This window comes from Aplidium turbinatum, chromosome 10, assembly GCF_918807975.1.
Source record: "Aplidium turbinatum chromosome 10, kaAplTurb1.1, whole genome shotgun sequence".
NCBI lineage: Eukaryota > Metazoa > Chordata > Ascidiacea > Aplousobranchia > Polyclinidae > Aplidium > Aplidium turbinatum.
Window position 1 is genome coordinate 13186325 of NC_137481.1, and position 12337 is coordinate 13198661.

General features: G+C 37.3%; 1 protein-coding gene across 2 annotated transcripts; it reads left to right on the plus strand.

Moving 5' to 3' along the window:
* Positions 1–207: 207 nt before the first annotated feature.
* LOC145778854 (serine/arginine-rich splicing factor 1B-like) lies at positions 208–12312 on the plus strand. Of its 2 annotated transcripts, XR_014290478.1 has the most exons (6): positions 208–434; positions 7981–8156; positions 8744–8916; positions 9518–9690; positions 10503–10617; positions 11648–12312. XR_014290478.1 is itself a non-coding variant. In XM_082590440.1 (5 exons), the coding sequence occupies exons 1-5, from the start codon at positions 271–273 to the stop codon at positions 10525–10527; spliced, it is 711 nt and encodes a 236-aa protein (XP_082446566.1). In that variant the 5' UTR covers positions 208–270; the 3' UTR covers positions 10528–11237. The 2 variants fall into 2 exon arrangements, 1 of the variants encoding a protein (XP_082446566.1); XM_082590440.1 differs by lacking the exon at positions 11648–12312 and having other exon boundaries at positions 10503–11237.
* Positions 12313–12337: the final 25 nt, after the last annotated feature.

Consider the following 12337-nt stretch of genomic DNA (forward strand, 5'->3'; position numbering starts at 1 on the left):
CAACAATCTAACCTCTTAGTGTAATTTATTAAGTTAAGAATTGATTTCGCTATAGTAATAGCATCTTCAGCTTGTATCCTTGTAATGGTAGCTCACCTTGGGAACAAAATGACCGAATTATTGCTCGTCAATAAACTGTTCATCAAAAATTTGCTTTGTAAATAGTTATGCTTCATCTAACAGCTATCTTACTTGTTTACAGCATACTTAGAAATATTTGCCTTAAAAGTTGTTAATTTGGTTAATCTAACCTATTATTTTTGTGTAATCATGAGTTCCATCCGTGATGCACGCGTTTATGTTGGAAATTTACCACCTGATGTCCGTGAAAAAGATGTGGAAGATCTATTTTGGAAATATGGAAGCATAAAAACTGTCACATTAAAAAACCGCCGCGGCCCACCTTTTGCTTTTGTTGAGTTTGAAGACTTTAGGTAAGTATCAGTCTGTGTAAATTTTATAACCTAAATAATATATATAATATACTTCCAGCTTATATATAACTAAATTTTAGTAGAATAACTTGTGTGCAACCTTATAGCTACAAACAGAAATAACATTTCAATGTTCAGCTTTTTTTGTATCTTCATCATATGCAGGGCCGGATTAAGGGTTTATGGGGAGCTGAGCTGAAAGTGGGGGCCCTTATCAAGTGACATTTTTCGCTACAAAGGTTATCGATCAATGACGCTAAAAGCATTTCTCAGCAGCTGGGGGCTCCGCCTCCAAACTCCGAGTTGTGTGTATTGTGTAGTTGGTACTGTGCTTTTGCTGCGATTAGGATTGAAAAAAGCGATTAAACAGGAACATTATTTTTTGAACAACAAAATGACATAATTCATTTAATGCTGACTTTATTAGAGGGGCGCAAACTCTCAAACTTACCTGAGCGATGCCATTCTCTAGATAGGCTATGCCACTGTTCTTTAGTTGTCTTTTTGAAAGCAAAACCAATCATTTTAGAGCAGATCAACAAACGTATCCGTTTGTGAGATAGGTTATCACTGTTCAAAGTGAACTTGATCCTTTCTCCACAATTTTTAGTGGCAACATTTTCAATACAAATTGCTAATGGGCGATTATTAATATAGGCTACTGTACGATAACGTGTTCATTTTGTGTAATACTGTATTATACTGTTCAAAACAAACAATTTTGCTCCAAGAAAATTGTGAGGAAAAACCTGGTTAATTTTCAACAGTATTTCTTCGGAAAAGATTCATTTTCTGGTTGAAAAGCAAATTTAGGAATGACAATAAACTTTTAGTGCTTGGTGTAAATGGTGTCGAATACTTAAACACAAAACTGTTGAGATACAGAGCGATCAAAGTAAGCTTAATCGTTTCACAAAAAACTAAACGTTTGTTTTTGGCCGCAACTTTATGTATGAACTGTGAATTGTTTGTCAGCTTCACACGATAAAAACAGAATTATATTCGTAGGAGTATAGGCCATAAATCAAAAATGAAACTGCAAACTGGTAGGCGGTACCGGTAGTCATTTTGTTTGCTGCCCTAGAAAATTGTTCATATCCACTCAAAATGGACGCTTTCTTGCTTTTCTCGTGGCAAAATCGCTGATCAATTCTTCAAAATTCAATGATTCCAAAATATCGTGTTCAATGCTTAGAAGCAAAAGATTCGAAACTCGCTCTTGCCGCGAAGAACTTTGTTTTTGATTCTCTTTAATTTTGAAAAAGATCTTGCTACACTGCAGTTAGAGACCATCATACACAAATACATTCGCAGAGCAACGAAGACATTGGGAAAGGTTTCAACGCACCTTTTTTCCCTTAGAAGTAAGAATGTTGAGCTCAACACTGTCTCCTATTTCGTTTTTATCAGGGTTTTCTGAGGCTTCTTTTCCACCATCAGCAGTTTTCACTTTGAAAAATTCTGCAAAATGAACTGTTTCAGTTGGAAAATTGGCTTCGAAATCCATGGGATATTCCTTCATCAATGCAACAGTAGCTTGAGGAATCTCGTTAGGGCTTAGAAGATCTGTCAGTTTTGAAATGAAACCAAACTTACTTTCGACGTCACGGTATGCTTTCAAACGCTTATCCAGTTCTGCAGATAGTTTGTCAATTAAGGCAACATAGCCTACACTTCAACTCTAAATTTATCTCTTGGGGAAAAAATCGTTGACTCTGTAGAGGGCTCATCAAAATGCCTATAACGTTGTGTTTGAATTCGTTTTGAAGAACCTGTTACAGACAATCGTTCCCCAAATCAAACGTCACATAAAACCGTTTTGGTCTACTTAACCTGGTGTCTTACGTAATGGAATATTACTAAAAAATGAGGAGAGATTGCACTGTAATTCTTTTGTAACACCTGTAAAACATTGCACAAACCATTTCAACACCTGTTGGGAATTGCATAATTAATGTTTATCACTGTTACGTCACAGAAGCTGGTTACGTGCATTTGAAATATCTCAAGTCAGTTTCGTCATTTTAGAATATTGTCGTTCGAATGGTTGGTCGAATATTAAAACTGTTTTGCTTGTGCTTACCAACTAGACAAAATTTCCGTCTTTTATCCTAGTAATTTGTATTGTGGTGACAAGTTTTAGTGGGTACGGTGTTGTCCTCCCCTTTTTTCGACAGCCTGTTGGCTATTTTTTGCTGAAATACAATTCTTGAAAGACGTTTTCAGAAGAGTATTTTGTCGGTGTCATCGCATACAGACGAAAGGATCCGGGAATTTTGTGTTAGAACTTTTCCGCGAAGATATTATGGTTTACCGCTGTGACCAGAAACTGCGTAGGTGTTGGATCCACAATCCACATTTCTTCTTACCTTTTTCTTCATACGTTTCAAAGTTAGATCTTTCGCTATTGACAAAGCTCATGAGACTTTGTAACAACTGTACTGCATTTAGAGCTCGACCGATATCACTTTTTCAGGCCGATACCGATATTTATAAAAATTTTAGGCCGATACTGATATATATCAGCTACGAAAAATTTGTTACCAACAAAGTTATTAAGCAACAAACCAGTCCAAGAAAGTTTATGCATTAGTTGCTGTAATGGAAAAATCATTCTTAACACTAATCACAAAAAAAACACCAAACAAAAAAGAAACAACTCAGGACTCGAAATTCGTTTTTGCTGACGGCGGACAAGCGTGTCCGGTCTGAATTCTTCGCCATTAAGAGCTATGGCTACGGTTTGGAAGGGTCTGCTACTATTCGGTGAGTCTGATTCGGTGAGTTCCTAACCTCTAACCCCTAACTCCTAACCCCTAACCCTAAAACGGCAATGATAATTAGGCTACGGTACCCGATAATTTAAAAAAAATTGAAAAAATCCCCCGTTAAGGGATCGGACTCACCGAATCGGACTCACCGAAACGGGCCATTCCGGGTTTGGAAGGCTTTTTAAAATTTCAGCAAAGGCTTTCATCAGACCAACGAGGTGCGCTTGGAGAGTCAAAGTGCCGTGTAGCGCAAGCTGCAATACGCCGCATAACTGATTAACTTCCACCGAACAAGGTCGTGTGGATTTTTGCGTCACAATGCTCTGGGCACGAGTCGGAAAACTTCTACACCACCGCTACTATTTTCTGCTGTGCAAAGTTTCACTGGCCATTTTTCTTTAGGTATATTTTTGCGTGTTATGTGAGCAAAAGTAAATTTTCCATGGGCCTTTTCTTTCTTACTGTAATACCAAAACTTAACAAATTTTGCTGCATCCTGCTGTAATAGCCTACTCGTATAATCTAATTTTGTAATCAACCTTGCCTTATCAATATTACTCGGAGATCAAAGCCAGACATTGTGACGTAAGACTTGAACTAAGTTGCGCGTGCTCCCATCGATTCTTAGCGAAGAATTTACCTTTGTTACGTTGATTCAATGTCATCAATCGTTGAAGCAACGTAAAACTCGAAAGTTTTCCTGCTTGAATGGAAGCTAAGGGATATAACAGTATTAACATTTTCTAGATGCGCGCACTAGAATGGGCGGGAAATTATATTCTCGCAACAATTGTTCGTGCTATGCAAGCACGTTTGAGCAACTTGTGTTTCTTCTAAAGGCATGTATGGCTGGTTTTGAGTGTACTTTTGATGGCCGATGTTTATCGGCGAAAAATAGCCGATACAATATATCGGCTACACCTGATATCGGCCGATACATATCGGCTAACCGATATATCGGTCGAGCTCTAACTGCATTATTCAAACACAATCCACTTTTTTGAAGGGACAGGTTTGTTTTTTGAAACCTTTCTAAAATTGCACTCCACATTTCAAGCAAATAGCTTTCTCCAGTTGTTTCAACTTTTTTACAAATCCTTCTCCTTCGAGTTTGCTCTCTCGAGATTGAGCATCATCAGCGGACAATTCTTCAAGCGCTAAAATGGTCTCACTGTATCCTTTGTTTGTCTAGCTGACCACCTTGTAGGCTATCAGATAATGTCTTTAAAACAAGCAAACCATCTAGGAATTTTCGATGGACTTGCCAACAATGAGTAGACGAGACGAGCCATGAATAAAGGCTTTGCAACAATTCAAAAAGCTCAGTGGCAGAACGGCATGTTTCTACAGCACATTTACCGATTAAATTAAGTGAGGCAAGGCACATAATGAGCTACACTACATTTCTCGCGCATGAGTCATTCCATTATAATTCAACAGATTTTCTTCAAAAAGTCAACCCGCCCCTCTTGGAAATTTTTGTTTTTAAATATGTTGATGTGCATGAAATTCTGAATGCAACAAAAAAAAAATTATGAAAATTGATCAACCGGTTCACTAGATATGCCATTTTGAAATTTGTTGATCACTTGGTGGCGCTGATGAGTTCACAAACATAAAAATGTCATTTGTTGCGCCCCCTGATGATAGAGAGGTGATCAAACATTCGATTTCACTATTTTTAAGGATGAGGATTCCAAAAACGCAAGTGTTTTCTGTGTATTACTATCACAAAAAAAGTTATAGCAACTTCTATTGTTTTTAGGTGGTCGTAAAAAGACGCCCAAAAAGCCTTGTGGGAATCCACGTAGAGTGAAAAATTTTTTTTTGTAAGATAATCAAAGATGTATTTTATTATAAAAAAGAAAAAAATTAGAGGTGTTTTTTGTTATTTTTTTTTTAAGTTTAATTTTAAAGTAAAGTATGGTTTTCACAGAATTTGTCCATTTCCAAGCCTTACATTGTTGCTCTTGTGTCATGTAATAATAGGCACACCAATGACATCATAATGGTTATTATTTCTTAACAATCAGCCTGTTAGTTGAGGTTCAAAATGGCTGCTCTTTTAAACCTGACTGCTTCCCTATTGTGTTTTCTGTCTGAGAACACCCTGTGTAGGTTAGTTAGTGGGTGTTGCAGGGTTGTCGGTATTTTACCCGACCCAAAAAAACCCGGGTGGGTTTTTTTGAAAAAACCCACTTAAAAAAACCCAAAAAAACCCATAAAAAACCCAGAGCATCATATTTGTCCAGTTTTTATTAGTAAATTAAAAAAAATGAACAAAAATACTACAAGGCACTTAAAACAAACTTTAAATTAGGACTTAAGGATGTGATTATGAAGTAAATTTCCAAGAATAAACTGAAAACGCAGTGGATATTGTACAGTACACAAAAATCAAGTAATGCCACTTTGTGTATGTATACTACATTGATTGATTGATTGATTTTTTATCCTCGGACTGGGAAAGCTTCAATGCAGAGCTTAATCCTGGCAGTTTTGCATACTTGTAGAGGCTTTGAATCACTGACGCAGGCCTGGTCACCGAGATTGACAGAGTGAAGTTTCCGATTGTTGAAGTCTTGTTGCCGGGGAACTATTCCATCCATTAGATGCCGCTGAATAGAGAGCAGTCCTTAACATGCGTTGCTCAAGCGCACACCCCGAGAGTCGAACCAGCGCCGCTTGATCTTGAAGCTTCTTCGTTCCAGAAGTGACGCGCTAACCAATTGAGCTATCGGGGCGGACATTAAAACTCATTCATGCAAGAAGGCCTAATAGTTAAACTGGTGAAAGTACTACTCTACTATAGTCTGTATATATGATGTGAAATACAATTTAGGAGGCTATTTACCAATTACAGATTCTGGATTCTAACGCATGGCTGTTTCAGAGCATTCGCCTAAATGGCCACGCAATCGCTCATCCATTACTATATATAATATATATTTAAATGATAAAAAATATTTAAACATGATGGCATAAATGCTCCTTGCCTTCAAATCTAAACAAATGATGCAATAATGTGATTTCTACCACGGTAGCATCAACTTGGTATAGAAATCAGTGGATGATGCAACATCCAACTTGATCTTGAAATTAATGGATGATGCAACATTCAAGCAACAACAGCCCTAGTGCATTATTTTATTGAGTTATGCAAGCATGTACTGTGAGTGAAAGGCACTTCATTCGTAAAATGTAGTTTTGAGGTGAAATAAGCATGAATCTACCTTTTTTTGCATCTTTTTTAAAAAAAAACAATAAAACCCAAAAAAACCCGGGTTTTTTCAAAAAAAAACTCGGGCGGGTTGGGCTTTTTTAAAAAAACCCGGGTTTTTCTCAACCCTGGGGTGTTGTGAGTAGAAGGTATTGAGATGGAGGATTGCACTGTTGGAAAAAAAGTAGTAGTATTATACTTGTCATTTGAAATCAATATTTAATGATTCGAATATTTTTTCAGAAAGTAAGCAAATGATGATTGCAAATTGTTGACATTGGCAGTTCCTCTTTTTCAAGTTCAATCCCAGATCTCCATAGAACTAACTTTGTTTCAGTTTCAGAAAGGTCAGACAAAGCTATGTAGCTGTCCTTACGGCTATACCATTTCAAATGACAAGTACTACTACTTTTTTTTCCAACAGTGCAGTCCTCCATCTCAATACCTTTTACTCACAACACCCACTAACTAACCTACACAGGGTGTTCTCAAGATAGAAAACACAATAGGGAAGCAGTCAGGTTTAAAAGAGCAGCCATTTTGAACCTCAACTAACAGGCTGATTGTTAAGAAATAATAACCATTATGATGTCATTGGTGTGCCTATTATTAGTATTATTACATGACACAAGAACAACAATGTAAGGCTTGGAAATGGACAAATTCTGTGAAAACCATACTTTACTTTAAAATTAAACTTAAAAAAAAAATAACAAAAAACACCTCTAATTTTTTTCTTTTTTATAATAAAATACATCTTTGATTATCTTACAAAAAAAACTTTTCACTCTACGTGGATTCCCACAAGGCTTTTTGGGCGTCTTTTTGCGACCACCTAAAAACAATAGAAGTTGCTATAACTTTTTTTGTGATAGTAATACACAGAAAACACTTGCATTTTTGGAATCCTCACCCTTAAAAATAGTGAAATCGAATGTTTGATCACCTCTCTATCATCAGGGGGCGCAACAAATGACATTTTTATGTTTAAGAGCTCATCAGCGCCACCAAGTGATCAACAAATTTCAAAATGGCATATCTAGTGAACCGGTTGATCAATTTTTTTTTGTTGCATTCAGAATTTCATGCACATCAACATATTTAGAAACAAAAAAATTCCAAGAGGGGCGGGTTGCCTTCACTTGTTGAATTATAATGGAATGACCCGCAGAAGAGTTTGAAGACCGTTATACTTGCCACTCATATTGGCAGCATTATCATAATCTTGACCGTACCATTTCTGGATATGAATGTAGCAAATAAATACGGTACGGTATGTTTTTTGTTAAAAAAAATGAATAACTGTGGCGGGGGTGATGCAGCACATATGGGCGAGCCGCCCCGGCGTATTTGAGATACGAATTAAAGCAGCAATCTTCAGCTGTGCAACTGAAAAAGTTAATATATTTTTTTCTTTGAAGTGGGCCCCCCAAAAGTGGGGGCCCTGGGCTTCAGCCCAGTCCGCCCTCCCCCCTTAATCCGGCACTGATCATAGGATATACCGGTACTGTAGATACCCTGTATGAATTGCAGTCTTATACCATTTTATTTTTAGAGATGCTGAAGATGCAGTGAAAGGCAGAACTGGTTACAACTTTGATGGATATAAACTAAGAGTGGAGCATCCAAAAAGCAATCAAAATTCAGATTATCGATCAAATCATGTATCTTCTTTTCATTCTCGTGGTGGTCCACAGTCTCGAAGAACGAAATATAGAGTTGTAGTATCCGGTGAGTTACTGTACTATAGTATTATATAGAGATTTGAGTGGATTAGACCTAACTGTTTTCAAGGATTATTATGTAACAGTACTACTTATCCAATGTTTGATGCAGTGTATTTTGAAGAATTTGCTGGAATTAATTTTGCAGCTTATCTTTACAGTTTTTGTATTTTAATGCTATCTCAACCAATTTGTTCACTCATTGCTTTCCACTATTGTACTTTCCTCTTACAAAGTTGTTTTTCATGTTTAAAAACTCAGCCAGAGACTATCACTGAATATGTTTCTATATATACAGTACGGTACTTTACAAGCTAAACTCTGTCATAGTTTCAGGTAAGTACTTAAGTAGTCGTACATGTACGACTGTACGTACATACCCTACAGCTGTTTAGAGAACAAGTGAAAAATGGTGTCTTTGATTTTGCTGAAATCACTCAAAGCCTGTGTCTTAAAACTATTTTTATCTTTGTAAATTTATTTGTGCAGTAAATTCTGATATTAAAAATGTCAAGTGCTTCTATCTTGGATAGGCTATGTTAACTAACAAGTAGGAATGGTACTAAAAAGTAAATGTTTTACCATTGTTGATAGGTCTTCCTGCGACAGGGAGCTGGCAGGATTTGAAAGATCACATGCGAGAAGCTGGGGATGTTTGTTATGCCGATGTTTACAGAGATGGAAGTGGAGTTGTTGAATACGTTAATAAAGATGATATGAAATTTGCAGTTCGTAAATTGGACAACACAAAATTTAAATCACATGAGGTATGGAATTACTATGGCTTTTTCTCGATTCAGTTGTTTGTACTACCCACTTCTGCTGCAAACTAGAATACAATTGACTATCAGGATGTCAGTGTATCTTTGCATAGCCTTTGGGATGCCATGAGTTCACGCAGTCTATTTTACTATTAATTATGCAATTCTTGAATAATGCCGGAGTTGGGGAACGTTCAAATATTACGTAACGCCTTCGAGGGGGAGGGGGGGGGGTTTATGCAAAGCGTTACGTTAGCGTCACATCGGGGGGGGAGGGGGTTCAAGCAAAACGTTACGTAACGCTTTCGAGTATGGAATGGTAGTTTTTTGTGCTAAATTTGTAGTGAAAAAGCGTTACATGGGGGAGGGGGGGTCAAAAATTCGGAAAAAAAGCGTTACGTAATATTTGAACGTTCCCTTGTTCAAAATTGTACATAACTACATATTTGCAAATGTAAGCAATTGTAGGCTAAACTCAGGTCATGCAAGGACTTCTAAAGAGTTTTTTTTTCAGAGGAGATTGTGTTTTTTCATCGGTTTTAATCTTTTCATAAACTTACTATTGCTGGCAAATTTCCCAACGTTTACCATCTTCCCGACTCTTCAGGGAGAAACTTCTTATCTGCGAGTTAAATCAGATTCTGCATCCCCTGGACGATCTCGATCCCGGTCGAGGAGCAGGCACCGAAGATCGCCATCTTACTCGCCTCACACCTCCCGATCACGGTCAAGTTCGCGTTCCAGCTCGCCGTATCGTTCAAGACGTTCCTCTCGTTCCCGGTACCGATCAAGAGATTCTTAACTTCCTGTGTGTTTTTTTTGCATAACAATTCAGATAGTGTGTGCACCGCGAGCTGGCAATTTATGGTAACAATGTTCATATAAAGACTTTTGGAACAATGTTCAATCTTTTGTATTTTGATGACGTTACAGCATTTATACTAAAATTTACGGTGATCACACACACGTCTTACACTTAGGCTGAGTGATGCCACGGAAAAGCCTGAAAACTTGCAGTAAAGTTTACCGAGAACATTGTACTTTTGACAACAGCGATGCACGAGCTCACAGACATTGTTTAATAATTTTCAACTTTGGCTTCGTCTAGCACTCTGGCTGGATAGAACAACTGATCAAAATGCTCATGTTTGTCATTGTACTATTTTGTCTGAAGCATGGCATACTTTCATACGAACAAAACTATTATAACACTGTAATGCTAGCAAAATGTGTTTGCAGTTTTTATGCTATTGGTGCTTTTTTAAGCGAAATTTTACTGCTCCACTGTTTGCTGTAAAGATCTATAAACTGCCACTTCTCTTTAAAAACGCTAATCAAGAATTCCACGGTATGTTTTTGAAAAGTTTTGTTTCACAAAAATGTTTGAATGTGGAGATTTCGTGGATAATTCTTTGTCCGGTCTCGTCAATTTATAATTTCACCTCTTGAACATTCCCGGAACCAACGCTCGTTATGTTGTTAAGGTATCTGTATTGTGAGATGTTTTCATGTGATGTGAAAACATTTCATCGACTTTTACAAATAAGAATATGTTCTTTTCATACTAAATAGACTTGTTATTGTTTTATCAGCATTGCTGAAGGTGCTTTGGACTAGGATATAAGGACTAAAAATACTGATCTCGGAGAAACCCCACAACAGAGAAGGGTCTTCTTTTGGAACTCTTAAGGACTAACTGGATTCACGGTTAGCATATACAAAACTTCGTTAGCATCAGTAACCAAATCTCTCAATTTTTTAGCGAAAAGTGATTTTAGTTGAAGATTAATATTGAAAATTTATATCTATATAAGGCAAGCGAAGAAAGCCAATCTTCGTATCTACTTTTCAGGCATACCTTTAAGTGTCCTGCCGAAGACACAGTCGCGTGCTCTTGAGCGGTGTCGCACCGACGTCCTTACTCGTCCATGCAGCCGACGTTTTAATGATGACTCAGTGTTTTTATTGTTGAATTTTAAAAGTGCTGGTCATCGTCCTACCTGGATTATTCTTCGCGTACATTGTAGTCTAGTGAACTTTTTTGTTTGCTTGTTTACACCTTTTAAAAACATGATCTATTTCTGTGAGGTAATTTGTTTTGTGTTGTTTTTTGACTTCGAGTTTGTTGTATTTGTATTGGTTAATAAACTGTTTCGACTTCTTTGAGAATTTGTTTTAAATAACATTCTATTAGCTCATTTAGCTGAAGGTTTGATAAAGAACAGATATTAAGTAGAACATGTTGGTGGTGCAGATAATTCCATGCACCTCCAATCATAGGTCAATTACGATGCTTGGGGAAAAAATTCGACCTAACATACAGAAAATCTTTAACGCATCAACTTTTCTTCAAAACTTTCACTCGTTAACCATCAAAATTGTCTGTAGTGCATGAAATATTGGCTGTTTTCACATGTCTATGGGGTCAAGACCACAAAACAGTTGGAATAGAAATGTACAATGAAGCCATACATTTTCCAATGTGGTCTTTACCTCATTGCTTTGTTGAAAATATCACAACTTCCAGTTATATGCAAGCGCGCATACATATCTTAAAATTCTTTGCTGTACGTGATCCAAGCAGACTTACAGCAGGTGACAGCCTAAACATCACGGGCGAATGTTTGTCTTAGTTTCGGCGTCAGCCTACATGTTCCAAAACAGTATATTTCAATCTTCGAATTTTGTGTTGACAACGTCATCTTTTTTCATGGAATAACATGATTTTAATTTGCAGCAACATCACCAGACTTCGCTCTATCCGGCCGGAGAAGGAGTTTACTTGGTAGCCTGCCCGCAGCTGGCATACCGGCTGAGTGTTGCCACACAGGGGTGAAGTTGTTGATACAATAATAAATGACACCAAAGTGGGACCTGCTGACTCGATTCCTAACTCAATTTAGTTAGTTATGACGCCATGAAGATGTGGGGCAACACTCTGTTGCATAGTAAAGGGCGGCCTAACTGCACCTCTTTGTATGTGGTTGGTTGAACTTCAGGAAACATATCGTTTTTTTATTGCACCTAAACTGTTGATGTCAAAATAGTTGTAGCGAAACAGCATACTTAAACTTTATCCAAAGAATTGGTATCCCCCAAGAAAGTACCGAAAACTGTTTGACAGAATTTCAATACCCGTAAGAGTAGTATTGCAACGCAATTTTTGTTTCACACGCACCAAAAAGGAAGTTTGTGATAAGCCTATTGGTTGCAGAAAGAAGACTAAACGAAAAACCTTGTTGCTCTAGCACTACCATCGTGATTTCATTGCAAAATAATTTTTTTTATAAACGCATGACTCAGGACTATAATCATAGACGCTTGGCTTTTAATCGATTTGGGACAAAATCAATGTGCGTGGATAAATGTAGCATATCAAAATCGATGAGCACTGCCCTTGAAGCAAACTTATTCGATAACTCTTCTC

Coding starts and splice junctions, on each gene's coding strand:
- LOC145778854 (XM_082590440.1), top strand. CDS start 271: ATGAGTTCCATCCGTGATGCACGCGTTTATGTTGGAAATTTACCACCT. Junction 435..7,980: donor GTTGAGTTTGAAGACTTTAG/GTAAGTATCAGT, acceptor TTTTATTTTTAG/AGATGCTGAAGATGCAGTGA. Junction 8,157..8,743: donor ATATAGAGTTGTAGTATCCG/GTGAGTTACTGT, acceptor CATTGTTGATAG/GTCTTCCTGCGACAGGGAGC.